This window comes from Vipera berus, assembly GCF_964194415.1.
Source record: "Vipera berus genome assembly, chromosome: 4".
NCBI lineage: Eukaryota > Metazoa > Chordata > Lepidosauria > Squamata > Viperidae > Vipera > Vipera berus.
The window spans coordinates 810,958-835,277 of record NC_138206.1 but is presented as its reverse complement, the minus strand read 5'-3'; the positions used below and the strand labels follow the sequence as shown (position 1 = coordinate 835,277).

Sequence of the window (24,320 nt, the reverse complement as noted above, 5' to 3'; positions counted from 1 at the left end):
TGCTCCGCCTACCTGGAAGGCAGCCTTCGCGGCTGTGGCTGCCTCTGCTGCCATTTCAGACGGAATGTGAGCAGGGAAGCTCCAGCTCCCCCCTCTGCAGAGACCGAAGAGCCCCCTTTTAGCCGATCGGGCCATCTTCTACTACTTCATCAACTGCTACAGAACGCTCAAGGATGGCGATTCCATCCACCCCTTAAAGGGGCACCTGCCCTTCCTAAAGCAGCGCCAATGGCGCACACACCCCCTGCCTCCTTCTCACCAGAGGGTGAGGCAGGAGATGGGGCGGGTGGGCGGGCACCGGACTCAGGGCCGTCTATCCTAGCCAGCGGCAGCTTTCCAACGTCCACACATGAGGAACATTTGGTCATAGTGTCACAGCCATTCTTCAAGAAATCAGCAGCGTATTCGTATTCGCAGCTCAGGGTTGAACGATGGGGCCCTTGGTGCTCTCTTGAGTTTGGTGGTTTTCTTGCAAACGTTTCATTACCCAACTAGGTAACATCTTCGGTACTAGAAGGGAGGGGGGTTTGTGCTCTGTTTTTATGCAGTGGCTTGCCCCCTCGCCAACAATTACCCATCTAAGCAAAGATCAACGTCAAAATTAATACTAGACCAACAATCAAGCAGTAAACAACAGCCCTATTAACAAGCCTTTGAAAAACTCCCAACACTGACAGGGCAAGCCGTTAGCGTGTAAACAGAGAGAGAAAAGCCCGCACTTCCTCTACTGACAAGGTTCCCTAATTGGCTCATGAAATCTCTGGAAGAGAACCACCAAATTCAGAGAGCACCAAGGATCCCACAGTGAGAAGCACAGCCGTTATCCTGACACTCCCTCCTTCAAATAATTCACACACAAATAGAACTATATAGAACATTATCAGCTTCTCCAGAGCGGCAAAATTAATCCAGATTCCCCAGCATACGTTCCTGCAAGGTATCTTGACAAGAACTTCCTATCCCTAAATTAAATCTTGTTATGCCGGCCCATACGGAAGGACTGAGTCAGCTTCACGGGAATCGTAATGAATATGAAGCCTCGTTCTCTTATCGAGGGCAGCGAAAGGCATTCAGACGTAGCGTTCAGAAGGGTGACGTAAACCGCAGGAAATCTGCGCAGGTGAACAGGGCTTACGTTGAACTTAATGGTGGTGCCAGTAGGGACAGTGGAAAAGCTTGTTGACCCGAAAAGGGAGCCAGATGTGCCCCCAAATGGGTTGGAGGTTGTGTTAGTGGTGCCAAACAACCCTCCGCTGCTGGTGCTTGTCCCAAAATCTGTAAAAAAAATAAAATAAAATAAATAAAAGCCACGTCCAAACATGTCACGGATAAAACTGGACTTTGTCTCACGCAATGAATATCCGATAGAAAGCAGGGAGAACTTATAACGTTTTCATTTAAGGAGCACTGGGTTCTGGGCCAGCATGGACAAGGATGCGAATTCAGGGACGGAGGCCATTTCCTTGCCCGTTTGTCTCCCACGGTTGGGACCGAGAACACAGCCTTTGTGCAGTTCACAAAAAGCTCCGGAGTGAGCCTGGGGGTGGGGAAGAGAACCACCTCCTCTGTCCTCTGCACGGAGTCAAGGAAGGAAGGTGGTTCCATACAGCAGCTTCCATTTTTGCTACGAGTTCCAGCAGGGGATTCTGCCTTCCAAAAAAGTCTCCTTGGAGGATGTAGACACCGCCGGTTCTTTGGGCCAAAGGGAACGGGGCGGAAGGGTGTTTTATTTCTCCCCTTGCTGACCCTTTGTCCCGCCCAGGCTGCAGAGAAAGACCACTGGCTCTCAGCAAAGGTCTGAACTAATTCTTTGCGCAAGGGCAGGCCTGACCTACCCCTTCCCTCGATCTATCCAAACCTCTGGGAAACTGCAGTCTGAGTGACGGCAATGAACAGCCCTGTTCTAAATCCTGAAATCTTTTTTTTTTTAAACCCAATCCCCGAGAGTTTTAGAACACAGGAGCTGTGGGGCTGGTTAATGCCCTGAAGTCCCTGTCCCCACTTTTTAGTTAACCTTTAAGGCTATCAGTTGAACAATGCACGTTTTTCAAACCCAAGCCACTTTGCATCAGTATGAACTTTGTGAAGATACTATTGACAAGCTGAAATACTTCAGGGCACGTTTCAGCTTATACTCAATTACAATACTGACAGAAGAGGCGGTGCCTTTGCTGTGTGTACTCCACTAAAGCTGGCCTTAAAAACAGGACAGGAGCAGGTTATAATTATTTTCTCTTGTCATGTTATACATCTGATCAAGGTCAAGGTCTGTGACCAATTTAACAGAGTCCTCCTCACCTGCTGGCCGAAAGAGCATCGACAGAGCTAAAGGACAATTCAGCAGGAGGCTGAACCTCACCATGGGGATCAAAAGCAGGAGAGGAGGAGGAGGAGGATGGGAGTTTTACAACATTTCAGATTATATTTCTAACCACGCTGATTTTGACTCCTCGACCAAACAGGTTTCTTCCGTTCACGCGCTGGTTCATCTATTTTTATTTTACTAGAGTTAGGAGGCTGGGCTTCCAATCAGGATGGGACGGAATCTGCAGCCAGAGTGGGGGAGGGTGTGTGTGGAGAGACTGGCTAGCTGGGAATCCTTGCAGGGGAGGAAGCGAGGAAGACCTGACCCCCCCTCCCCAAAAATCCTTTATATGGTTGTTCCCAAGAGAGCGGAGTCCAGTCTGGGGAGGTTCTTGTAAACAGGCGCAATAGGCAACGAAGCCGCTTCTCTGATTTATTTATTTTTATTTTAATTCCATTTATATCCCGCCCTTCTCCGAAGACTCAGGGGGGCTTACAAGCTTAGCAGTAGCCTTCATTCTATGTATATGCCTGCTTATTAGGGCTTTCATACACCCCCCCAAGCGGCATTATTACAAAGTCAGCTTATTGCCCCCAACAATCTGGGTCCTCATTTTACCTACCTCGGAAGGACGGAAGGCTGAGTCAACCTTGAGCCTGGTGGGACTCGAACCTGCACTAATTGCAGGCAGCTGGTGTTACTTAAGGAGGCATTAGCCCACTGCTCCACCAAGGCTCGCAGTGTTGGTTTTGTTCTAGTTCCTTATTTATTTATTTATTTATTTATTTATTTATTTATTTATTTATTTATTTATTTATTTATTTATTTATTTATTTGATTTATATACCGCCCTTCTCCCGGAGGACTCAGGGCGGTGTACAGAGCAATAAAGTAAGAATACAATAAAGCAATAAAGTAAGAATAATTTTAAAACCCAAATCCATCAGGCCAGGCCGGCTTGTTGGAATAGATAAGTTTTTAGATCACGCCTGGCACCACCTCTGTGAACCTCACAAACCTCGCTTTGTCAACGGGACCCAGGAGATGCCCAGGAGTGTTTTTCAGGATTTGGAAGAGAGGCCCCTTCCGCTCAGGGAGGCAAAGCGGGAAACGGCACCGTGCACGTGGCGCTTCCCAGCTACTCGAGAGGGAGACAGCCATACTCACTGCCAAACCCCACCGGCTTGCTCTGGGCGAAGGCATTGGGCTGGGTTGAGAAGAGGCCTCCCCCAGTGCTCGTGGTGCCAAACAGGCCGCTGGACGTTCCGGTTGACGTGCCGAAACTAAAACCGGTATTAGTGGACGAGGTGGCTGGCTGGCTGAAGGTGCTCGCCCCGAAGAGCCCTCCTGCAACCAAAGAGAAGCCCTCTGATCAGGCACCCCGGAGGAGAAGGGGGGCAGGGGGCACAACAGGCGGGGGTGGGTGGGGGGCAGATCCGTACCTGGCTTGGTCTGAGTGCTGCCAAAGAGTCCTCCGGCATTGCTGTTGGATCCGAAGGCCGATGCCCCGAAGGCTCCTCCGCTGGTTGTCCCAAAGCCAGTGTCTGCAAGGCAGGAAGAGGGGGGTTGGGGTGGGCTGGGAGCCTCTGAGCTCACCAAAGGGTTGGAGTGCAGCTGCTGCCGTGGCCACAGCTGAGCGGCAGAAAGCAGAAGCTACGTTCAGGCCGAAGTACGGTGCCTTTTTTTTTTAAACAGCACGTGGTTTTGCAAACCACGTCTTGCTGAACACTGAAGCTCCAGCGATAATTATGCGATAATTAAAACGGGCAAACCTTTGGAGGGCTTACCGCATTAAAAAAACCAGAACGTTAAATAAAAAGCTTCTAGCTCAGTCCCATCCCGTCCATGTTCACGTTATACATGTAGTCCTCAACTTATAACCTCAATGGAGGCCAAAACCTCCGTTGCTAAGTGAGACACAGCTGCGAAGTGAGTTTGGCTCCATTTTGTGATCTGCCTGGCTTGTTGTTAAATGACATACTGCAGTTGTTAAGTTAGTAATACGGCTGTTAAGGGAATCTGGCTTCCCTCGTTGACTTTGCTTGTCAGAAGGTCGCAAAAGGGGATCAGGTGACACCCCCCCACCCCACCCGGGACATCGCAACCCGTCATAAATACGAGTCAGTTGCCAAGCATCTGAATTTTGATCACGTGACCACAGGGATGCTTCAGCAATCATTAAGTCTGAAAAATGGACGTAAGTCACTTTTATTCAATGCCATTATCACTTGAGATGGTCACTAAACGGACTGTCTCAAGTCGAGGACTGCCTGTAAAGAAAATGTTCTACATTCTATGCAAGACTGCCAAGTAACGTTGTTCTCTATGCGGTTCACAAAGATCACATACTACTAAAATTTAAAATATGTTAAGCCTTTCCATCGGAGAGGAGATTAAAACCTCAGCCCGTCATTGGGTGTGGGTTCAAAGGGGGAGCTTACTGGGAGGTAAAAGATTTCTGCCTGAAATTGCTCATCTAGGCCAAAACCATCCCTGCTTTCTCGATCACTCACTCTGTCCGAAAGTCAAAGTTGTTCCAAATCCCCCTGCGTTGCTGCCAAAAGGCGTTCCAAAAGATTTATTAAACATGCTGAAGTTATTTCAATGTCTCAATACCTAGAAAAGAAAAAAGAAATAAAAACTTTACACAAACTCAGATTTTAGGAGTTTCTGTTAGGCTTTCCCCCCCCCCCACCAGAAGTTGATAAACTAGCAAATTAATAATCAGTCATCTTGCTATCAATGGCAAAAGAGTTATGAGCTGATCACATTTCAACCGAGGGCATGGTGCCAGCCTTGGCTATGTGGTTAGTTTATATTTTAGCGTACCTTCTGCAGTCAGAAAATTGGGCCATGTAAGAAAACTATGGTTTAATGTCATGAGTACACATCCATGCATTGAAACAAGATGGATTAAAAAAAATGTTGGATGTCTTCAAATATAAGAGAAAAATGCTACTTGAGAGGACAAAATTGTTCAACCTATGTCTGGCTCAGATTCACGAAAGCATAAAGTAACAGACCTCTGAGGGTCTTGGAAATAAACATCATAAAAAGGTAAAGGTAAAGGTTCCCCTGCACATGCGTGCTAGTCGTTTCCGACTCTAGAGGCCGGTGCTCATCTCCGTTTCAAAGCCGAAGAGCCAGCGCTTGTCCGAGGACGTCTCCGTGGTCATGTGGCCGGCATGACTAGACGCCAAAGGCGCACGGAACGCTTTTACCTTCCCACCGGAGTGGTCCCTATTTTTCTACTTGCATTTTTACGTGCTTTCGAACTGCTAGGTTGGCAGAAGCTGGGACGAGTAACAGGCGCTCACTCTCACTCAAACTGCCGACCTTCTGATCGACAAGCTCAGCGTCCTAACTCACTGAGCCACCGCGTCCCCATAAACATTATAGGGTACTATTATTAAAAATAAAAGAAATTGTTGTAACTTATGAGCATGAAATTGATAGCCTCACAATGCATTAAACAAGGATAGACATTCATTTTTGCAGCCACTAAGATTGTTGGACGAGCAGGCATAATAACAGCCAGGGAACGATTGAAGCCTGGGAAACAGCCCCTTGTCAGTCAACCGGAATGCTGATTTACCACCAGCTTATCAAGTACTTAGGAGAGGGGTAAGCAACCTTGGCTCTTTTATGACTTGTGGACTTCAACTCCCAGAATTCCTGACCCAGCATGGCTCAGGAATTCTGGGAGTTGAAGTTGGCAAATCACGAAGGGGCCATAGTTCCCCCATGCTGGCTCAGGAATTCTGGGAGTTGAAGTCCATGAGTCATAAAAGAGCCAAGGTTGCCTACCCCTGATTAGGAGGTTAGGGCTGGGCAACACAAGGAAACAACAGCCAATGACTTAATAGTCAGTCATCAACATCCCAATCAACATCTAAAAAAAGAGACACACATCAGGCACCATATAAATACCACACAAAACAGCCCAAAGCACACACACTGCTAGAGAGACGTTCGCTGAGGATGGGCTCCAGCAGAGAAATACGAAAGCTCTGAAGATCACATCCTGAACATTAAATTCATAAAGAAATGACATTCATATCTCTTTATGGTAAAAGTATTTCCAGAATGTCACAAATACTTCTCTTCTTATCTCTTACATCTGTATGTCTCCTTTTTATTAGTGCTGTCAACCTTCTGCTCCCATTCACAATGCCTCCACAAAATCTCAGCCAATCGTATTTCAAAGAAACACACACACACACACACACACACACACACACACACAAGGGCCACCCAGAGGCTACTAGAAAATGCCTTTAAAAGGCACAACAGAGCAGACTAGGCCCGGATTCTTCCCAGCCTACATTAGACCGTCAACTAAGCAGAAGCAGCTGAAGATCTTTTATACCCTGGCTTTCTACACAAGATAAACTAGAAGCTTCTGCTTTTCCTAGTTTCCTTTGCAAAGAAAAATTTAACTGGTCCAATTACAGCATGGAAAAGTGCCTGTTCTCACCTCATCCTAGGGAGGCATGTCAAAAGAATTCGGCTCCAACAGACTGCTGACATCTCAGAAGAGTCTGCTGATGATTAGCAAGAATCGATTTGACTTACCCCAAGATTAATGGAATTTAGGAGAGCAATTAAAACCCGATTATTACAGCATCTCTGAGAAGGATTAAGATTCCTTCTAAGTACATAGTTTTATGACTATTTCTCGGAATAGGAAAATTTATCATATAATTTGCTACAATTGCGTTTCCCCCCCTTTCTAATTTATTTATATAAGATTATTAACTGATCAACAAATGATATCGTGTATAAATCTATAGCAAAATTGAAGTGCTGTACTCTGCAGAAATAGGCGTCTTGTCGGATTTAGTTACATCAGAAGTTGATTTAGTGATTAGGGCACCAGGCTGGAAACCAGGAAACGGTAAGTTCTAGTCCCGCCTTAGGTATGAAAGCCAGCTGGCTGATTTGGGGCCAATGACAGGAGACGGTGAGTTCTAGTCCTGCCTTAGGCGTGAAAACCGGCTGGGGGACTTTGGGGTAGTCCGTCCACCTCAGCCCAACCCACCTCACAGGATTGTTGTGGGAAAAATAGGAGGAAGAAGAAGTAATAGGTATGTTCGCTGCCTTATTTATAAAAATAAGAAAGGTGGCTATAAATAAATCCAGAATCTAATTTATATAATTTTTAATCCAAGCAAATTATAAACCTTTTACTGATGTATTTAAAGAATAAACATTTTGTAAACCAACTAGCTAAGGGAATGTAAGTTAATTTCTAAATGTTTTATTACAAGTTAGGGACTGTAACATTATTGGCAATTCATAAACTTTTGAACTTCTGTTAAAAAAGCAGGTGAAAAACTAATTCATAAAACTTATCAATACTTATAAATTCAGGCTCTGCCACTATGACTGAGGCATTTTTCAAAACTGAAGCCACCCCTTTTCTCAAGTTGCTCATGATCCCAAGAGGATGAAAATATACACCTTCAGTTAATTGGTTAATGGAATCATGATTTGTTAGTCTACAGAATGCATCAAAACTCTTTACTGCAAAATCCAAAGCTTGCTGATAAAACCTTTTGCCTTTTATATCTCTGTCCTTCACTATCACTGCACGAAAAGCTCAGTTTGATTATTTTTATTTTTTTATTTTAATTCCATTTATATCCCGCCCTTCTCCGAAGACTCAGGGCGGCTTACAAGCTTAGCAGTAGCCTTCATTCTATGTATATGCCTGCTTATTAGGGCTTTCACACACACCCCCAAGCGGCATTATTACAAAGTCAGCTTATTGCCCCCAACAATCTGGGTCCTCATTTTACCTACCTCGGAAGGATGGAAGGCTGAGTCAACCTTGAGCCTGGTGGGATGCGAACCTGCACTAATGGCAGGCAGCTGGTGTTACTTAAGGAGGCATTAGCCCACTGCTCCACCAAGGCTCATATTCATTATGCTTAACCTGCCCCCCCCCCTCAACTTTTAAATTATTCAAGGCTGCAAAATCACCACTAGGGCAATCTCTGTTTCCTTAGCATTGCCTGGCAGGAAAGTTTATTTCCAAGCAAAGAACGTTGTTACTGATATTCTCTAATAGACAATCAACATTTCTGCGCTTTCGATTCCAGAGTTTGTGAGGTCCTTGGTGCTCTCTGAGCTTGGGTGTTTTCTTGCAAGGCCTTCATTGCCCAACTAGGTAACATAAGCAGAGCACTGACCTTGGCACTGAGGGTGTTCTCTATTCACAGTTCGACCCTAACCCTACAAATATGCTCTTCCATCAATTCCAGTTTCTTTAATTACACTGGAAGGAAACCACAATAAAACTAATGAAAAACCTTTACAAGTCATAATCTTTGATGCACTCACATCAACCCTGTCCTTTAGAACAGGGCTTTTCAACCGGTGGTACACGTACCACCTGTGGTACTTTGCCACATGGCAGGTGGTACGCAACTGCTAGCCAAGTGTAGCAGGGGAAGGGAACGATCCGAAGCGAGCCAAGCATGAGGGAGGCAGCTGCAGGACTGTCTGGGCTCTGCTGATTGGCTCCAGCTGATTGGAAGCAGCACGAGCTGGAGGTGAACTGAAGAAAGAGGGGAGGCTATAAAAGGTGGTGGTTTGGGAAGGAAAGGGGGAAAAAAGACAACAGGGAAGGAAAGAGAGGTCAGGGAGGAAACAGGGACAGAGAAGCAGCAGCTCTTGCTGGAAGAAAAGGTTCGTTTTCTCCAGCCAGGAGAATGCAAGCAGCACTCATGAAATGAAAAGCCGGCATGTCGGAAAGGAGGTGGGTTTATTTAGTTCTGGATCAGCTGGCAGCTTGATTGGGTTACCATAAGAATTTTTGTACAATTTTTTACAGCGTTTTGTAATTCAGAGGCTCCTTTGTGTGCTTTGGTTATTGGAATATTTTAGGCTAGCAATGTATTTTAGGCTAGCAATGAGTCTGCAGGTTTAATCCCTTTAAACAAATGTAATTAGTTTTGTACAAAAATCCTTATGGTATCCCAATCAAGCTGCCAGCTGATCCAGAACTAAATAAACCCACCTCCTTTCCAACATGCCAGCTTTTCATTTCATCAGTGCTGTTTGCATTCTCCTGGCTGGAGAAAACGAATGGTACGCGTACCACTGGTTGAAAAACCCTGCTTTAGAATGGGTCCCCAACCACCAGTCCGTGGAACGGAACCGGTCCGCACAAACAAAGGCCCATCCGTGGGATGCAGGCAGCACACAAAACCAGGCCATGGAAAAATCTCCATGAAACTGGTCCCTGATGACCAAATGTCGGGGGCCACTGTGGTAGAACACGGGGTGAGATCTGCTCCCACCTGTCTGACCTTCCATAAGGGCGTGACAACATGCCTCTGCCAGTTGGCTTGGGAGGTGGTTAATGGACCAATAGCACAATCCACATCACCCTTAGCAGTTTTCTCTCCCCCTGCCTGTTTACCATAATTTTAATCCTAATATAGTATGTGTACGATATAAATATAAACATAAATATCATATAATGTAAAGCCAGCACCACACAGATGACTGCGAGGACTATAACCCCATCCATTCCCTTCCATCCAGTCGGAGTCGAAGGAGCTTCTTGGATGAGAAGCGAAACGTCTTCCAAGGAAAAACAAACCAAGGGAGGAGCCCGGTCGCCTTTGGGACAACGCTGACCCGGATGTCCCAGGAGCTCGGGAGAGCCCCGGAAGCGCTGCGGCTGCTGCCTCTCGGCGGCGGGGATTCCGCTCCCGGGCCCTCGGCCGGCCAGGCTCGGGAGCTGCCCGGACACCAGGGCAACGGCGGGTCTGCTCGGCGTCGGGCTCGCTTCCTGGGGGATCCCCCGCCCAGCTCCGCTCCGCGGGCCCGAGAGAGGCGGGCAGGGTCCCGGGGCCCTCGGCCGCCTCGAAGGCCCGTGGATGCACGCGCGGCAGCCCCTCCGCCCCACCCGCGGCTTCCCTTCGGCTCGAGGCGGGCTCGGAGGGCCGCCGCCAAATGGCGCGGAGCGGGTCCTGCCCGGGCGCCCCCCCCACCCGGCCCCGCACGCGCGCGCCCCTCGGCCGGCCGGCGCCACGTGACGGACGGGCCCCGCCCACTCCCCCCCCGCGGGAGACCCCCGCGCGGCCCCAGCTTCACCTCCCAGAAGCCCCCGGGCCGCTCCCTCACCGCTTCTCCGGGCTGGGCCTTCTCCCGACGGGGGAGAAGCGCGGCGTTGGGCTCGGGGCCCGCGGCCCGGCCTAGCGCGCGCTCCGAAGCGGCGTCTCTGTGAGCGAGGGCCGTCGGGCGGCGGCGCCTGCTCGAAACCCGCCTCAGCCGCTCGAGGGGTCGCGATTGGGGGGCGGCGGCGGCGGCGGCGGCGGAGAAACTGCGTCATACACGCACGCTCGACGCTCGTCCGCGCGGAACGTCAGGGCGCCGAGGCTCCCGATTGGCCGCCCCGCGCTGCCTTTCCTCGGAAGATTCCCATTGGCGCGCCGTCCCCCGACGTCAGCGCCTCGCGCTGGTTTTCTATTGGCCGAGCCGTAGCTCTCCCCCCAACGTCGCCCTGTCCAATCTGCCGCGCCCTCCCTCCTGACGTCGTCGCGGCGGACCTCCTCGGGGCGCGGCGATTGGTTGGGGAGACGACGGCCCTGTTGCCGGGGGGAGGAGAGCGACGCCGCGGAGGTCCCTGGGTCCCCGGAAGTGGGTGGAGCCTAAGCGTCCGGCGGGCGCGGCTGTCGTCGGCGGGGTTCCCATAGCAGCGGCCAGGCCGCGCCGGAAGGAGGGGGAGGGGGAGGCGGCGGCGGCGAGGCGGGCGGGATGCTGCCGGTGTCGCTGCCGTCGGAGCGCGAGCGGGACGGGGCGCTGCTGCGGGTGCGCTTCACCACGCTGGCGGTGTGGACGGTGTGCTGCCCGCTGGCCGGCTTCCTCTTCTGCCTGGCCTGGGCGCTGCTCTTCCACTTCGCCGACTCCACGGCCACGCACTGCCGCGTCAGTCCCGGGAGGGGGAGGGGAGGGGAGGGGAGGGGAGGGGGGGCTGGTGGGGGGGAGACACACGCGCCCCCCCCGCGCTGACCCCCCCTCCCCCCTCCCCGCCAGGTGCCCAACTACCTGCCGTCGCTGAGCGCCGCCATCGGGGCCGCCGCGCCGGAGCGCTACGTCTGGCGGCTCTGCATCGCCCTGCAGGCGGCGCCGCGGCTCCTGGTGGCCTCCGCCTACTGGCGCCACTACCGGGGCTCTACCCGGCTCTACCCGCGCCTCCGCCGCGCCGTCCTGGGCCTCGCCCTGGGGGAGAACCTGGGGCTGCTGCTGCTCACCTACGTCTCCTCCGGCGAGAACCACGGTACGGCCCCCCCGCCCCTCCCCCTCTCCCCCTCCCTGCCCCTCCCCCCTCCCCCATCGGTCGCTCTCCCCCTCCCCCCGTGTCATCCCTCTCACCCCCACGGGCAGAGGGGGCCTTTGTCCACGAACTGGCCTCCCCAGCCGTTCCTTGGCCCGGCTCCAGCCCAAGGAGTTCCACGCAGGCACCCCTCTCCCTCCAGGCCAAAGCCGGCTGCCCAGGCCAAGGCAACCGTCTGAAGTTCAAGGCAAGAACGCACAGCCAGAAAACCAACAGGCCCTGCTTCTGGACGGGCGAGGCTTTCTCCTCACGAGCAACCTGGCTGGCCTTCTCCGCTCCTGCCTTTTCTCTGCCCTACCTGTTCTCGGATCTGGTGCAACGGGCAGTTCCTCTTCCTCGTTCCTGACCGGCTGCAGCCGCCCCGCTTTCCCCACCCGAAGCCTCAGGGCTGTCCTGCTGCAGCTGCGCTTCGGCCGAATCCCTCTCGGACGGCTGCCTGGAGCCATTGAGCAAGTCTCCTCCAGACCTGCCTGGGACCGGTTCATCTTCCTCTGACCTGAGACTTTGGGAAGCATCTGGGGGTGGGGATCAGACTCTGTATCCTTCCTCACCATCACCCCCGTCCCCTCCCTTGTCTTCCCTTCTAGATGTCACCCCTCCCTGTCACACACCCCTCCCTCCCTCTTGTCTTCCTCCCTGTCACCCCCTCATTCTCTCTCCCCCCTCCTCCCCTGCCCCCCTCTCCCATCTCCCTGCCTCTCCCACGGTCACCTCTTTCCTCCTGGTCTCCCCCGCAGCCTTCCACCAGAACGCCTTCGGACTCTTCATCGTCTCGGCCCTCGGACACATGTTCCTGACCTGCCTGCTCTGGGGTATGACCAAGAAGTACGCCATCGCTCCCGAGGTAAGGATGCTCCCCTCCAGCTGCCTTCTCCTTTGGGCCCCCAGCTGCACCACCCTTTGGAGCAGGCCAAGGAGGATCCTGCGTGACGGGTCAGTGGGATGCCATCAAGTTCTTCTCACCTCTTAGCAGCCACGTGGATTTTCTCCACAGTAAAGGGAATAGGCCAGGGGTGGGCAACCGTGGCTCTTTTATGACTTCTGGACTTCAACTCCCAGAATTCCTGAGCCAGCATGGCTCAGCTTGGAAACCTCTTCCTTTCCCCTCAGCGTGGCTGCCTCAGGAATTCTGGGAGTTGAAGTCCACCAGTCATAAAAGAGCCACAGTTGCCTAGCCCTGGAATAAGCAGTTAAGAAAGACACCTCAGACTAGCGCACGATAGAGCAGGCCTTAGAAAAGGTATCTATCTAGATAGAAATTGACTGACCGATTGATTGATTATGCACCATCGGTTTGTCAACTCTCAGCAGAGTGGATAAGTGGATCTTCCTCGTGATGATCTGTCCCCAACCTGGTCCTTCGGGTCTTCCAGCTGTGTCCCCTGGGGCCGAGTCCCTCCACCTGTCCTGCTAGCCACCCTCCTCTTCCCTTCCCTCCTTCCCAGCGTGAGAGCCGGGTCTTCGTGAAGGATGTCCGGAGTGGGATCACTTGAGCCTGGCTCTTCTTTGCCCTGAGTGCTGATGTCTTTGGGGATCCAAGAGTTCCGGGCACCAGCTGCCCCGTCCGGAGGACGGGAAGGAAGGCCAGACAATACAGGCAGTCCTTGACTTACGGCCACAATTGAGCCCAGAATTTACGTTGATAAGCAAGGCAGTTGTTCAGTGAGTTTTGCCCCATTTTGTGACCTTTTTGCCAGTTGTTAAGTGATTCGTGCGGAGAATCTGATTTCCCATTGCCTTGTTTGCCAGAGGCCGGCTGGGAAGTTTAGAAACGGTGGGCACGTGACCCCGGGATACATGCCAGTTGTCAGAGTCCACATTTTGATCACACGTGACCGTGGGGAAGCAGTGAAAGTGTGAAAAACAGTCATGTCACCTTTTTCAGCGCCCTGGTCACTAAATAAATGGTTGTAAGTTAAGGGTTACTTAACTGTCAGACCTGCCTCCACTTGGGCTTCTAAGTGGAAAGGATCTTTGCCTCCATTTGCTCGGAAAGGTCTAGTTTGCTAGAAGTGAAGGGAATTGCCGTAGCTCAAAGCCAGAACTGAACATTGTGCATCCGTTTTGCCCGCTTAACTCTCTCTCCCTCGGTCTCTTCCCACTGTTTGTCTCTCACCGTCCAATGAATTTTGAAAGAGACGTTTTGGAAACGGTCGCTCTGTGTTGGGGGCATTCTGCTCCCAGGGAAACAACCCCGGTGTCAGGACCCACCTCAATCCACATCTTAGGAAATAAGAACTCTTGGATGCAAGTTTAGTCCAAAAGGAAAATGTTTACTAGGATGGAATCGATTGTGGGAATACAAGACGGAATCTGAGAAAAGTTACATTTCAATCCTATATAAAGCATTCCCATTTCAGCCCCTCCCCTCATCCATTTGGTCAGGTGTCAGGCCCTTCCATGGGAAAGGGAACTCTCCTTGGTTTTATGGTTATTGCTTTTCTTTTTAGTTGTAAATGAAGATGCAATCCAGATCTGTCTCTCCCCCTCCCTCCCCCAGTTCAAATGTTCCCTGTTGTTTGAAGATCGCCTAAAGTCTATCCTCTCCCCCCCCTTTGGAGAGATGGCAGAATCCCCAGAATAAGCACATTGTTCTACCTATACATTTATGAAATGTGATATAAATGGATTCTGACATTCGGCTCTCCTTTCAGAAAAAAGATGAGTCCATCTGTGGGGAAAGAAAACATATAAATGTTAGCCTGGTTTGTTCAGATATTCTGTATGAAACCTCTTAAGCAGCTTAGGTGCTTTAACATGGAGTTTGTTAACCCACTCGTTTTCTGAGGAGGGGAGGTGTTTCCATGCCACTAGATATTGTATCGTTCCATGGTGTTTTCTGGAATCTAAGATTTCTTTCACTTCAAAATGTTGTTCTCCTTCCCCCATGATGGGGGGTGGTGGTGGTGGGATTTTTGCTCGTAGTGGTGATTGTTGTTCTCTCTTTAATAGACTGCAGTGGAAGGTTGGGTGTATTCGTCTAAGATTTTTGGGTAGTTCTAATTCAACTGTTACTGGGTTTATGATTCTTTTAATTGGAAAGGGTCCAATATATTTTGGTCCTAGTTTTTTACAGGGTTGGAGTGATTTCAGGTATTTTGTGGATAAATATACCATCTCTCCTACCCTAAATGGTGTGGGATCGGTTCTTGTTTTGTCTGCCTGTGTCTTGTGTGCTTTTCTGGCATCTTCCAACGCTTTCCTAACGATTGGCCATGTATTTTGTAATTGAGCAATCCATTCCTTCAGATCAGGGATAACCGGTTCTTTTGGGGTTAGTTCTGGTATTGGGTTGAAACTCTGGCCTGTAGCTACTTGAAAAGGAGTGTAACCTGTGCTTGAGTGGACTGCATTATTATATGCTACTTCTGCAAAAGGCAGTAGGTCCGTCCAGTCGGACTGCTGAAAATTAATATAGCATCTCAGATATTGTTTGAGTATATTATTAAGTCTTTCAGAAGCTCCGTCTGTCTGAGGATGGTGACTAGATGACAGTCCTTGGGTGGTTCCTAAGAGGGATAAAAAGTCTTTCCAAAATGCCGATGTAAATTGCACCCCTCTGTCAGATATGATGCGTTGTGGTACCCCGTGCAATCTGTAAATATGCTGTACAAAAAGTTTTGCTAATGCTTTTGCGGTCAGAATTTTTTGGCAAGGTATGAAATGTACTTGCTTAGAGAACAGATCTGTGACAGTCCAGACTACGGTGTTTCCATTACTTTCTGGCAGTTCTACGATAAAATCCATGGCTATTTCTTTCCATGGGGCTGAGGGGTTTGCCACCGGTTGTAACAGACCTGGCGGTTTCCCTTGCAGTCTTTTGGCCATCGCGCAAATTTGACAGCTACCCACATAGCTTTCTATGTCCTTTTTCATAGATGGCCACCAAAATTGCCTTTTAGTTAAGTGTAAGGTTTTTACAAAGCCAAAGTGTCCTGCTGATTTTGTATCATGGCACAGTTGCATGAAATTGATTCTCTGTGTGGCAGGTATATATAGCTTCTCCCCCACCCATGGCAGTCCATCTTTAATTGTGCACACATGTCTATTTTTCTGGAACCATTCATCACTTTCCAAAGACTTCCTGAATTCTATTCCAGTTTGGCTATCTACCTTCGGCTTCATTTTTTCTTGTGCCCTGGTGGTGACTGGTGCTGCCAGTTGTTGTTCCGGTACAAGTGGTTTAAAGTCAGTAACTCTTGTGCTGTTATATTGGGGCATGCGGGATAATGCATCTGCCAGGAAGTTCTTTCCCCCCGGTAAGTGTTTGAGAGTGAAATTGAATCGGTGAAAATGTTGGGACCAGCGGGCTTGCTTAGGAGTGAGCTTCCTGGGCGTTTTTAGTGCTTCCAAATTCTTGTGGTCTGTCCAGACCTGGAAAGGTATTTTATTTCCTTCTAAAAATTGGCGCCATGTTAGTAATGCCCACCTCAACGAGAATGCCTCTTTTTCCCATATTGGCCAGCGTTGTTCTGTTTCTGTGAGTTTTCTGGATGTGTATGCACATGGTTGCAACGTCCCCCCAGATAAATTCCAGATGGCGCTTGGACCGATTCCCACCTCCCTCTCCCACAACCCGGTCGAGTCCTTAGTTAATGCCTGGCAACAGGCTGCTTCGGAGGCTCTCGACCGCGTTGTCCCTTTGCGGCCTCTGACCCGGCGCAAGTCCTTGGTTCTCCAAGGACCTGCGGGAGATGAAACGCCAGAGAAGGGGCCTAGAGAGCATTTGGAGAACCAGTCGGTCTGAGTCTGACCGAACACAGTTAAGATCCTTTTCTAGATCTTATCTTGTGGCAATGAGGGTGGCGAAGCGCGCCTACTTCACCACCCTCATTGCGTCCGCAGATAACCGCCCCTCATCCATTTGGTCAGGCTCCCATCATTTACTTAGGTGTCAGGCCCTTCCGTGGGAAAGGGAACTCTCCTTGAGTTTATGGTTATTGCTCTTCCTTTTTCAGTTGTAAATGAAGATGCAATCCAGATCTGTCTCTCCCCCTCCCTCCCCCAGTTCAAATGTTCCCTGTTGTTTGAAGATCGCCTAAAGTCTATCCTCTCCCCCCCCTTTGGAGAGATGGCAGAATCCCCAGAATAAGCACATTGTTCTACCTATACATTTATGAAATGTGATATAAATGGATTCTGACACCCGGAGACTCTGTGGGTTTTCTCAGAGCGCTGTTCTCACCGTTCAGTTTCATTCCCTACCCCCCCCCAAAAGCCTTCGCCCTCCCTCCCGGCCTCCCCCCAGGGCAGATTGACAGCGAGGTGGCACTTTTGGCATATATATTGGATTTTAAGGCTACGCCTGCCGGATGCAGGACGGATGCAGGACGTGAGGACAGAAAGGGTAGGTCCTCTGGTGACGCTGCACCAGGTAGAAGCCACGCAATCAGACTCCGGCCAAGCAGATTCTTGCTCTGTCCTTCGTCGGGTGATCTTGTTGGGGCTGTCTGTCTGCGCCTCCGCCTGCGAAGAGGCGGCTTGCAAGGCCTGGCCTGGTGAAACAGGTTTCGTTGAGAAACACCGCAGAACACTGCTGTGTGTGGGAGGCCTCTTGACCTTGGTGCCCTTGAGACATTGTCCCTGGCTGTGAGTTTCGCAAAGCCTCCTCCCTGCTTCATCCCAAGCGGGAGGGTGCAGTATTCATCCTTGGAAGAAACGAGGCCTGGCGCTGTCGGGGGGGGGAGGTGTTCTTTCACATGCTCCCTCGGCCAAAGTTGGCACTGCCCAGGCTGCAAACGCCCTGCAGTCTGTAGCAGCTTCTTCGGCCGGACAGAGACGGCAGCCTCCGGGAAGCAGGAGCCGGGGGTGGGGGAGAGGGAGGCTTGAGTTCAAGGCTGCCCGTCAGGAGGCAGAGGCTGTGTTTTGGGACACACAATTGTTTTAGTTGGCTGGTGTGGAAGGGACGAAAGGGACTTTGGCGTCCTACAGCCTAGTTTCACCAACGGAGGAGTTTTTGTACCATTGTTGGATTGTGGGGTCCCTGGTGCTCTCTGCTTCCTTGGAGACGTCTCAAGACCCAACTAGGGATCATCATCAGTGCTAGAAGGGAGGGGGGTTGCTGGGGGGGGGGAGGACAGTGACAAGAACCGTGAGGTCCCTGGTGTTCTCCGAGCGTGGTGGTTTTCTTGCAGAGGTTTCACTACCAATCTCCCAGCTAGCACTGATGTTGTCACCTAATCCGGTAATGAAACGTCTGCAAGGAAAGCGCCAAGCTCAGCGCATCACGAGCCCCCCCCTCGGCCTGGCTTTCCCGTGGGTGCGTTCTTCGGGCTGGTGTCTGCTGGGTGGAGGAAACGGTGGGGTCCTCCCCACCCCTCTGCTCTCCCGCCTGCGTTGTTTGAGGGCTGCTTACTCGGAGGCGACCCCTGTGGGGAGGCTGTAGTAGGGCCTGGCCTGGCCTGGCTTGGCCGGGGCTGTCGGAGGGAGAGGGCGGTGCTGGCCCGCCAGGAGGCAGCCTCTGTTTTCCTGGCTTACCTGGATGGCTTTCGCTGGGGGTCTTGTTACAGCTTTATTGGGGGAGAGGGAGGGGGGCTTTGGGGGGGTCCCAGAAAGTGTCGGGCAGGGGTGGACTTTCAACTCCCAGAATTCTCCAGCCATCCCTTTCTCCTCCTCCGGGGTTTAAGGGAGGTTCCGGTCCTCTCTCTGTGTGTCCGGCTTCCTGACGATTGGCTTCCACGCCACCGACGCTGCTGTAACTGTAAAAATTAAAGGGGACCCCTCGGAATCCCCCTCCCCCTCCTTAGCCCTCCTCGCCTTCGGCCTTGGTTGGGAGGGGGGCGGGCCGTTGAGGGCGCTCCAGGGGACCCTGAAGTTGTGGCTGTGCGGAGAACGTGGGCAGGAAGCGGTGAGGTGGGGATGGGGGTGGTGAATTCTGCTTGTGTGAGGATACAGAATAACACATCTAACAGGAAAGGACCTTAGAGGTCTTCTAGCCTAACCCCCTAATTCAAGCAGGAGACCCTTTACCATTTCAGACAAGACGGCTGGCCTGCCTCTTCTTAAAATCCTCCAGTGATGGAGCAGCCACCGCTTCCGGAGGCAAGGAGTTCCACTGGCTAATTGTCCTCCCTGCCAGGAAGCTTCTCCTTCGTTCCAGGTTGCTTCTCTCCTTGATGGGTTTCCATCCGTCGCTTCTCGCCTTTGCCTTCTTCAGGGGCTTTGGAGAAGAGGTGGACCCCCCCTCCTCTTCTCTGGGGCAGCCCCCCAGATATTGGAAGACGGCTATCCTGCCCCCCACAGTCCTCCTCTCCTCCAGACCCCCGTGGGGGGGGGGAGATGTTGTGCGTGATGGAGGGGAGGGGGCTTAAGGCCGTCTGCCCCCATTAAGGACGCAAGGAGGATTTGCACACAGGCTGCACAAGCATGGCGGTTCCCGGTTCTCCTCTGCCACTTCCTGTGTGAACTTTCACATCGCGGCTTGTTTGCGGTCCTTAGCTGGGCCTGGGCTGCACCCAGCCCCACCCACCTCAAAGCCTGCCTGGGGCCGAAGGCGAGAGAGAGAGAGGGGGGGGGAGAAGAAAGAAGGAAGGAAGGAAGGAGGAGGAGACTGGGGAGGGAGAGGAAAGGCAGAAAGACGTTTCCTCAGAAATCCAGCCGCCTCCTACTTATCTTATTGCTTTTTTGAATTTCTCCTCGTATTTCCTATTTTGATCAACTATAATAAAAACACGGAAGCGGACAAAGAAATCCAGCCCCCAGCGATGCAGGCCTGCCCACCTAGTTGCCAGAAAGGATGAGGAGAGATTATTGGGCTGGGCTGAAGAGGGACGGAGGACGTGTGAATCTATGTCGGTGTGCAGTCGGGAGTCCAGTAACGCCTCTCCCATTTCACACCTGTTTTATTCCGCTGCATCTGGGGAACTCCGGTGCCTTTGAGCAAAAGCTCTGGGTCGGAGGAGGTGGGACTTCTGCAGGGCCTGCCCTGCGCATGGCGCTTCTGCTCTTCTTGCAAAGACGCGTGTTCTGCTTGAGGGAGTTTTCAAAGAGAGTTCAGTTTGCAGCACCAGCTCTCGGGGCCTCAGCGGTGGGTGACAGGGTTTCCTAAAGATAAATTATCTACCGGGGACTTTTTCAACCTCTCCCTCCCTCCGATCCCGAGTGCAGCTCCTTCTGCAAACTTTCTCAAACTGAAACCGCCGCCTCCGCGTGTGATGCTCCCCGTAGCTGTTTCTCAGGGTTCATCCCTCCCGCCCCTTTCTGCCCTAAACAAACCCTTTGCAATTCGAGCCCGGTAGCCTGTCTCAGGTTAGCTGAGTCAGGCAGCCAATGAAAGGACGCTCAGAATTTGCTCTGGCTTCAGCGGCGCTTGGGTTAAGCTTGGCCAGCCCGTTTCATGGCCTGCTCCAGGTGGGGATCGTCTTCAGATGCTGCTGAGACCCTGTAAAGAACGCGGACAAGAGTGGCAAAGACGGTTAGGGCACTGGAGGCTAAAAGGTGTGAAGAACGGTTGCGGGAATTGGGTTTGTCTAGTGTAATTGAAAGAAGGACTAGGGGGTGACGTGATGGCAGTCTTCCAGTCTCTCAGGGGCTGCCCCAAAGAAGAGGGGGTCGCCCTATCCTCCAAAGCCCCTGAAGGCCGGACAAGAAGCAACGGATGGAAACTCATCAAGGGGAGAAGCAACCCGGAACTAAGGAGAAACTTCCTGACAGTGAAACCTCTTGCCTCTGGAAGTTGTGGGTGCTCCATCGCTGGAGGCTTTCAAGGAAAGATCGGACGACTGTTTTGACGGGGGTTGTACAAGGTCTCTCCTGCCTTGGCTCCCCTCCAACTCTGTGACTCCGTCCCTCCCAGCCCCGGGATGGGGTGGAACGCTTTGGCCAAGTGGCCGAGGCTCCAGGACGGGCGGGCGCAGAGCCGGGTGAGGCCCAGAGATCTTTCCAGTCCCGCGCTGAGGGGCCCACCAGATGCGTCTGCAAAGCTGGCCAGCAGGGCAGAGGGGTAAACAGCACCGCGGCACAATGGCTGTTTTTCTGGCATGTGGCGTTTCTCCTGTACATCAATTGGGGGCGGCGGGGGGGGGGGGAACGGCTCAGCCTGTTCCAGAGAAGCAGCGAGGCGGCTCCCAGTTTTGGGGGGGGGAGTCTTTCCTTTCAGCTGAGGCAGGAACTCCTCGACTTACAGCAGTCCGTTTAGTGACTCTTCAAAGTCACAGCGGCACTGAAGAAAGCGCCCCGTGGCCATTTTTCACACGGCCATTGCAGCATCCCCGCCGTCGCGGGATCGGAATTCGGATTCACTTACCGACGGCGGTGATTCACTTAATAACTCTGGCAGGAAAGATGGTAAAATGGGGCCAGACCCACTTAACAAATGTCTCATTTAACAGAGACGTGTTGGGTTCAATTGGGGTCGTAAGGTAAGAACCACCTGTATGCGAGCAGGATGAGGGTTTTTTCTAAAAAAATGAAATTAGGGTGTTCATGTCTGATGGATCCAGAGGTGGGGGGAGTCCTCTAGGGTTCCGGTCAGGATTGAAATAGCCCCCCCCCCTCAAAAAAAAATCGGTTATGCTTCACTTTCTGCTTCCACGGGGCGGGCTGGCAAGGGAGGGAGGAGGCATGGGGTTCCAGCGAGGGGCTTCATCCAGCCTTGGCCTGGGCGAAGCAGAGCGGAGGGCTGGGGAGGGGCTTGTGGGGAGGCGGGGGAAGTCACCCACCTTTCTTTCTCTCCGCAGGAGCGCAAGTCCTACAAGTGGAAATGGAGGCTTTTCGTTTTTAACCTGGTCACCTTCCTGATGGCCGTCTGCTGCTACTACCGTCACAATTGGTACTGCGAGCCCGGAGGTAAGGGGGCCCTGGCCGCTTTCCCTTCTGCGCATGCCCCAGAGCCCCGCCCTCCTTCGGCCTCGGGGTCTCTAGAGCAGCGTGGCCACTTTAAGACTTGTGGACTTCCACTTGTGGATATCAAGGGATAATCCGTGATTGAGGATATGAATTCTACTGGTGCTTTGCAGAGATATTCTAATCCAGGGAAGTCCACAAGTCATCAAAGGGCCAAGTTGGAAGACCCCTGCTCTAGACCTTTCCTGGCCTCGCTGCTTTCTCTTCCGAGTGTCCGATAGCTGAAGCCTTTAGAGCGGGGACCTTTTTGTGCCTGGGACCCCTTTGAGAATCCTTTTGGACCCTCCTCAGCAATATGTATTTAAAAGCATCGTGCCAAAGGCCTGGATCTAGCTACCAGTGTGGCAAAAGGAACTAATTGTGCTCTAATGGCGTTCCACAACATTAAAAAGAACAAACATGTAATATACTAATGTCCGTCCTTCATTATTAGCCCATTAAATCATCATTTTGGGGGTGTAAATCATTTTAAGTACTGAGATTGATTGAGGTTGGCAACTGTTTTGGGAGCCCAGAGGTCGGTCCTTGGTGGCCTGCAAATTTCATTGAGTGAAAAACTTAATTTTCCATTGCTGATGATTGAAAATAAAACTTGGGACTTTTGGTCCGTAAAGCTCAGGTTAGAAGGTCTGCTTTAGACCTCTGAGCCAGGCACGGGGGGGGGGGGGGCTTTTTGCACATGGCCAGGAACACTCTTTAGGAGGGATGAGATGCGGATGCAACTGTTGAACGCAGACGGGGTTCCCGGCGTGGAGCAGAAGACCCTGAGCATTGTGGATTTTGTTTCATACCGGGTTCCAAATTTGGCAACTTTAAGACTGGTGGAACTTCAATTCCCAGAATTCCCCGGCTAGCCACGAATGATAGAGTTGGACGGGACCAGAAGGATTGCCTTGTCTGTTGTTTCTCATGCCGGCTGAGGGATTCTGGGAGCTGAAGTCCGCAGGTCTTAAAAAGTCACCAAATTTACAGCCCCCTGCTTTACATCGCAGCCGAGTTCATTTCTGACGGGCAAGTTGAGCAGCTCAGAGCCGGCTCTCGGCCTCGGCAGCTTTAAGACATGTGGCGCTCCCAGGATCCCCCGGCCAGGGACAGACTAGAAGACCTCCGAGGTCCCTCCCAGCCCTAGGATTCCACGTTCTGTGTCGTGCTTCCTCTTGCAGTGTACACGGCCTTCGCCTTCCTGGAGTACCTGGTGGTCCTGTCCAACATGGGCTTCCACATGACTGCCTGCTGGGACTTTGGCAACAAGGAGCTGGTCATCTGCTCCCTGCCGGAGGAGAAGCACTTCTAGCCGGGAACTGGACAGCCGGCCGCTGTAGGAGTCTCACCACGGGGGTCAAGTGCTGCCGCTTTGGAAAGGGGGGGGGCTCTGCCGTCCCTGAGTGCTGGAGGAGAGAAGGACCCCCCCCGGAAAGGACTCTTCCACCTCCCCCCAAGTCCCGATAAGAGGTGGGCAGGAATCATTGCGGCCTCTGGCGTGACGGACACTGCTCTGAGATGTCGGAGGCCTGTAAAGGCCGCTGCTGCCCAAAACCTGGGGAGGGGGGGCTTTCTCTCCAGGATGGTGGGGGCACCTCCCTTTCCAGGGGAATTGCTCCCTGAGGGCGGAGTTGCAGCTCGCCCCCTCCTTCAGCCCCAGGATTCCCCCCCCTTGGGATTTTTGGTGTCCATTATAAGGAAGGCGATTGCCCGGTTGGGTCATGGGGGTGAAACAAGTGGGCGGGAGGGGCGAAGGTGTTTGAGACACCCCTCTTTCCCCCCTCCCCTCAATTTTCAGCTTTCGCACTGGGGTCCCCATCCCACCCAAGGGAAGGGAATGGCTGCTGTGCCTTGACGGTGTTAACCCTCCTGCTTTGGCTCTTTCCATCCCGAGACCTGGAAGTCTGGGGAAATGTTCAAAGTGATTTCCCCCGCCTCCAAAGATACAGACCTCGAGAGTGAGAGTGCGTGCGTGTGCGTGTGCTGTTGCGTGGTGGCTGTGTGACCAAAGCGGAGGCTCATTCAGCTGGAACTGAGGCGTCCTTGAAGACCGGGCGGAAGGATTTGGGCCAAAGAGGGGCCGGGCGAGGTCCAGCTCCTTCTCTGAAGCTGGGATGTGGACGGGACAGGAAAGGGCGGATTCGCTCCGGGTTCCGGGCCCTGCAACCGTCATAAATACAAGGCAGGAGAAGCAAGGCTGAGCCGGGGGGGGTTCTTTGGCTGCACCCCAAAGCCAGGCTGGGCGGCTCCTCTGCACACACACACACACCCCACGCCCGGGGCAGAGTCGGGGGTCCTGAGCCTGAAGGCGGAGGCGTTCGGACGCTGGGACCCGGGGCCACCCAGGGGCGGCAGTGCTGCTTCCTCGTCTTCCTGCGGAAAAATTCCCATCGCCAGATCATGTATTTTCATCCAGTTTTTACTTTCCCCACAAAATAAAGCACCGAGTATTTTTTTAAAAACGCGACTTCTCTGGGTGGCTTTACAAGGGGGTGTGTGTGTGTGTGTGTGTGTGTGTGTGTGTGTGTGTGTGCGCACGCCGGGGTGGTGGTGGTCCTTGCTGGCTCTAGCCTTTCACGGTCTCTCCCCCCTCGGTCTGCGGCCCCTCAGATTCTGGGCCCTGCTCTTTCCCCCCTTACAGCTGAGGAGACATCTGGAAAAACGGAGGGGGGGTGAATTGCTCCTTCCCCCCCCCCCCAGTTGGGGAAACCTGGCCAGGGAATCCTGGGAGCTGAGCTCCAGGGGTCTCAGAAGCTGCCCAGTTTGTGAAACAAGGGGCCAGGGGGTCCTCCTCGGTCATTCCTGACTGGCTGGGGGATTCTGGGAGTTGAAGTCCTC

At 52.3% G+C, this 24,320-nt stretch overlaps 2 protein-coding genes across 6 annotated transcripts in view; one reads left to right on the top strand and one right to left on the bottom strand.

Annotated features, from left to right (window-relative positions):
• Positions 1 to 10,903, bottom strand: part of NUP98 (nucleoporin 98 and 96 precursor) — a 48,937-nt gene extending 38,034 nt beyond the window's left edge. Inside the window, exons 1-5 of one of the 2 annotated variants that reach the window (XM_081327349.1) lie at positions 10,445 to 10,903; positions 4,819 to 4,921; positions 3,748 to 3,849; positions 3,473 to 3,652; positions 1,136 to 1,275 (exon numbers count right to left, since the gene is read on the bottom strand). In XM_081327349.1, coding sequence (XP_081183475.1) covers positions 1,136 to 1,275; positions 3,473 to 3,652; positions 3,748 to 3,849; positions 4,819 to 4,894 — 498 coding nt within the window. In that variant the 5' untranslated portion in view covers positions 4,895 to 4,921; positions 10,445 to 10,903. The remainder of the gene's footprint in view (positions 1 to 1,135; positions 1,276 to 3,472; positions 3,653 to 3,747; positions 3,850 to 4,818; positions 4,922 to 10,444) is intronic. The other variant, XM_081327348.1, reaches the window with a different exon arrangement.
• Positions 10,904 to 11,008: 105 nt separating this feature from the next.
• On the top strand, positions 11,009 to 23,944 carry PGAP2 (post-GPI attachment to proteins 2). Of its 4 annotated transcripts, none has more exons than XR_014026387.1 (6): positions 11,009 to 11,248; positions 11,357 to 11,600; positions 12,395 to 12,501; positions 21,335 to 21,443; positions 22,664 to 23,521; positions 23,560 to 23,944. XR_014026387.1 is itself a non-coding variant. In XM_081327370.1 (5 exons), exons 1-5 carry the CDS (start codon positions 11,078 to 11,080, stop codon positions 22,792 to 22,794), a joined length of 762 nt encoding a protein of 253 aa, XP_081183496.1. In that variant the 5' UTR covers positions 11,009 to 11,077; the 3' UTR covers positions 22,795 to 23,944. The 4 variants fall into 4 exon arrangements, 2 of the variants coding, with proteins under 2 accessions (XP_081183496.1, XP_081183497.1); XR_014026388.1 differs by having other exon boundaries at positions 11,010 to 11,248; positions 22,664 to 22,952; positions 23,281 to 23,944; XM_081327370.1 differs by having other exon boundaries at positions 22,664 to 23,944.
• The last annotated feature ends 376 nt before the right edge of the window (positions 23,945 to 24,320 follow it).

Excerpts from the sequence above, each read along its gene's own strand:
- PGAP2 (XM_081327370.1), top strand. The coding sequence starts at position 11,078 with ATGCTGCCGGTGTCGCTGCCGTCGGAGCGCGAGCGGGACGGGGCGCTG. Across the intron at positions 11,249-11,356 it reads CCACGGCCACGCACTGCCGC|GTGCCCAACTACCTGCCGTC; the intron begins GTCAGTCCCGGG and ends CCTCCCCGCCAG. Across the intron at positions 21,444-22,663 it reads TTGGTACTGCGAGCCCGGAG|TGTACACGGCCTTCGCCTTC; the intron begins GTAAGGGGGCCC and ends TTCCTCTTGCAG.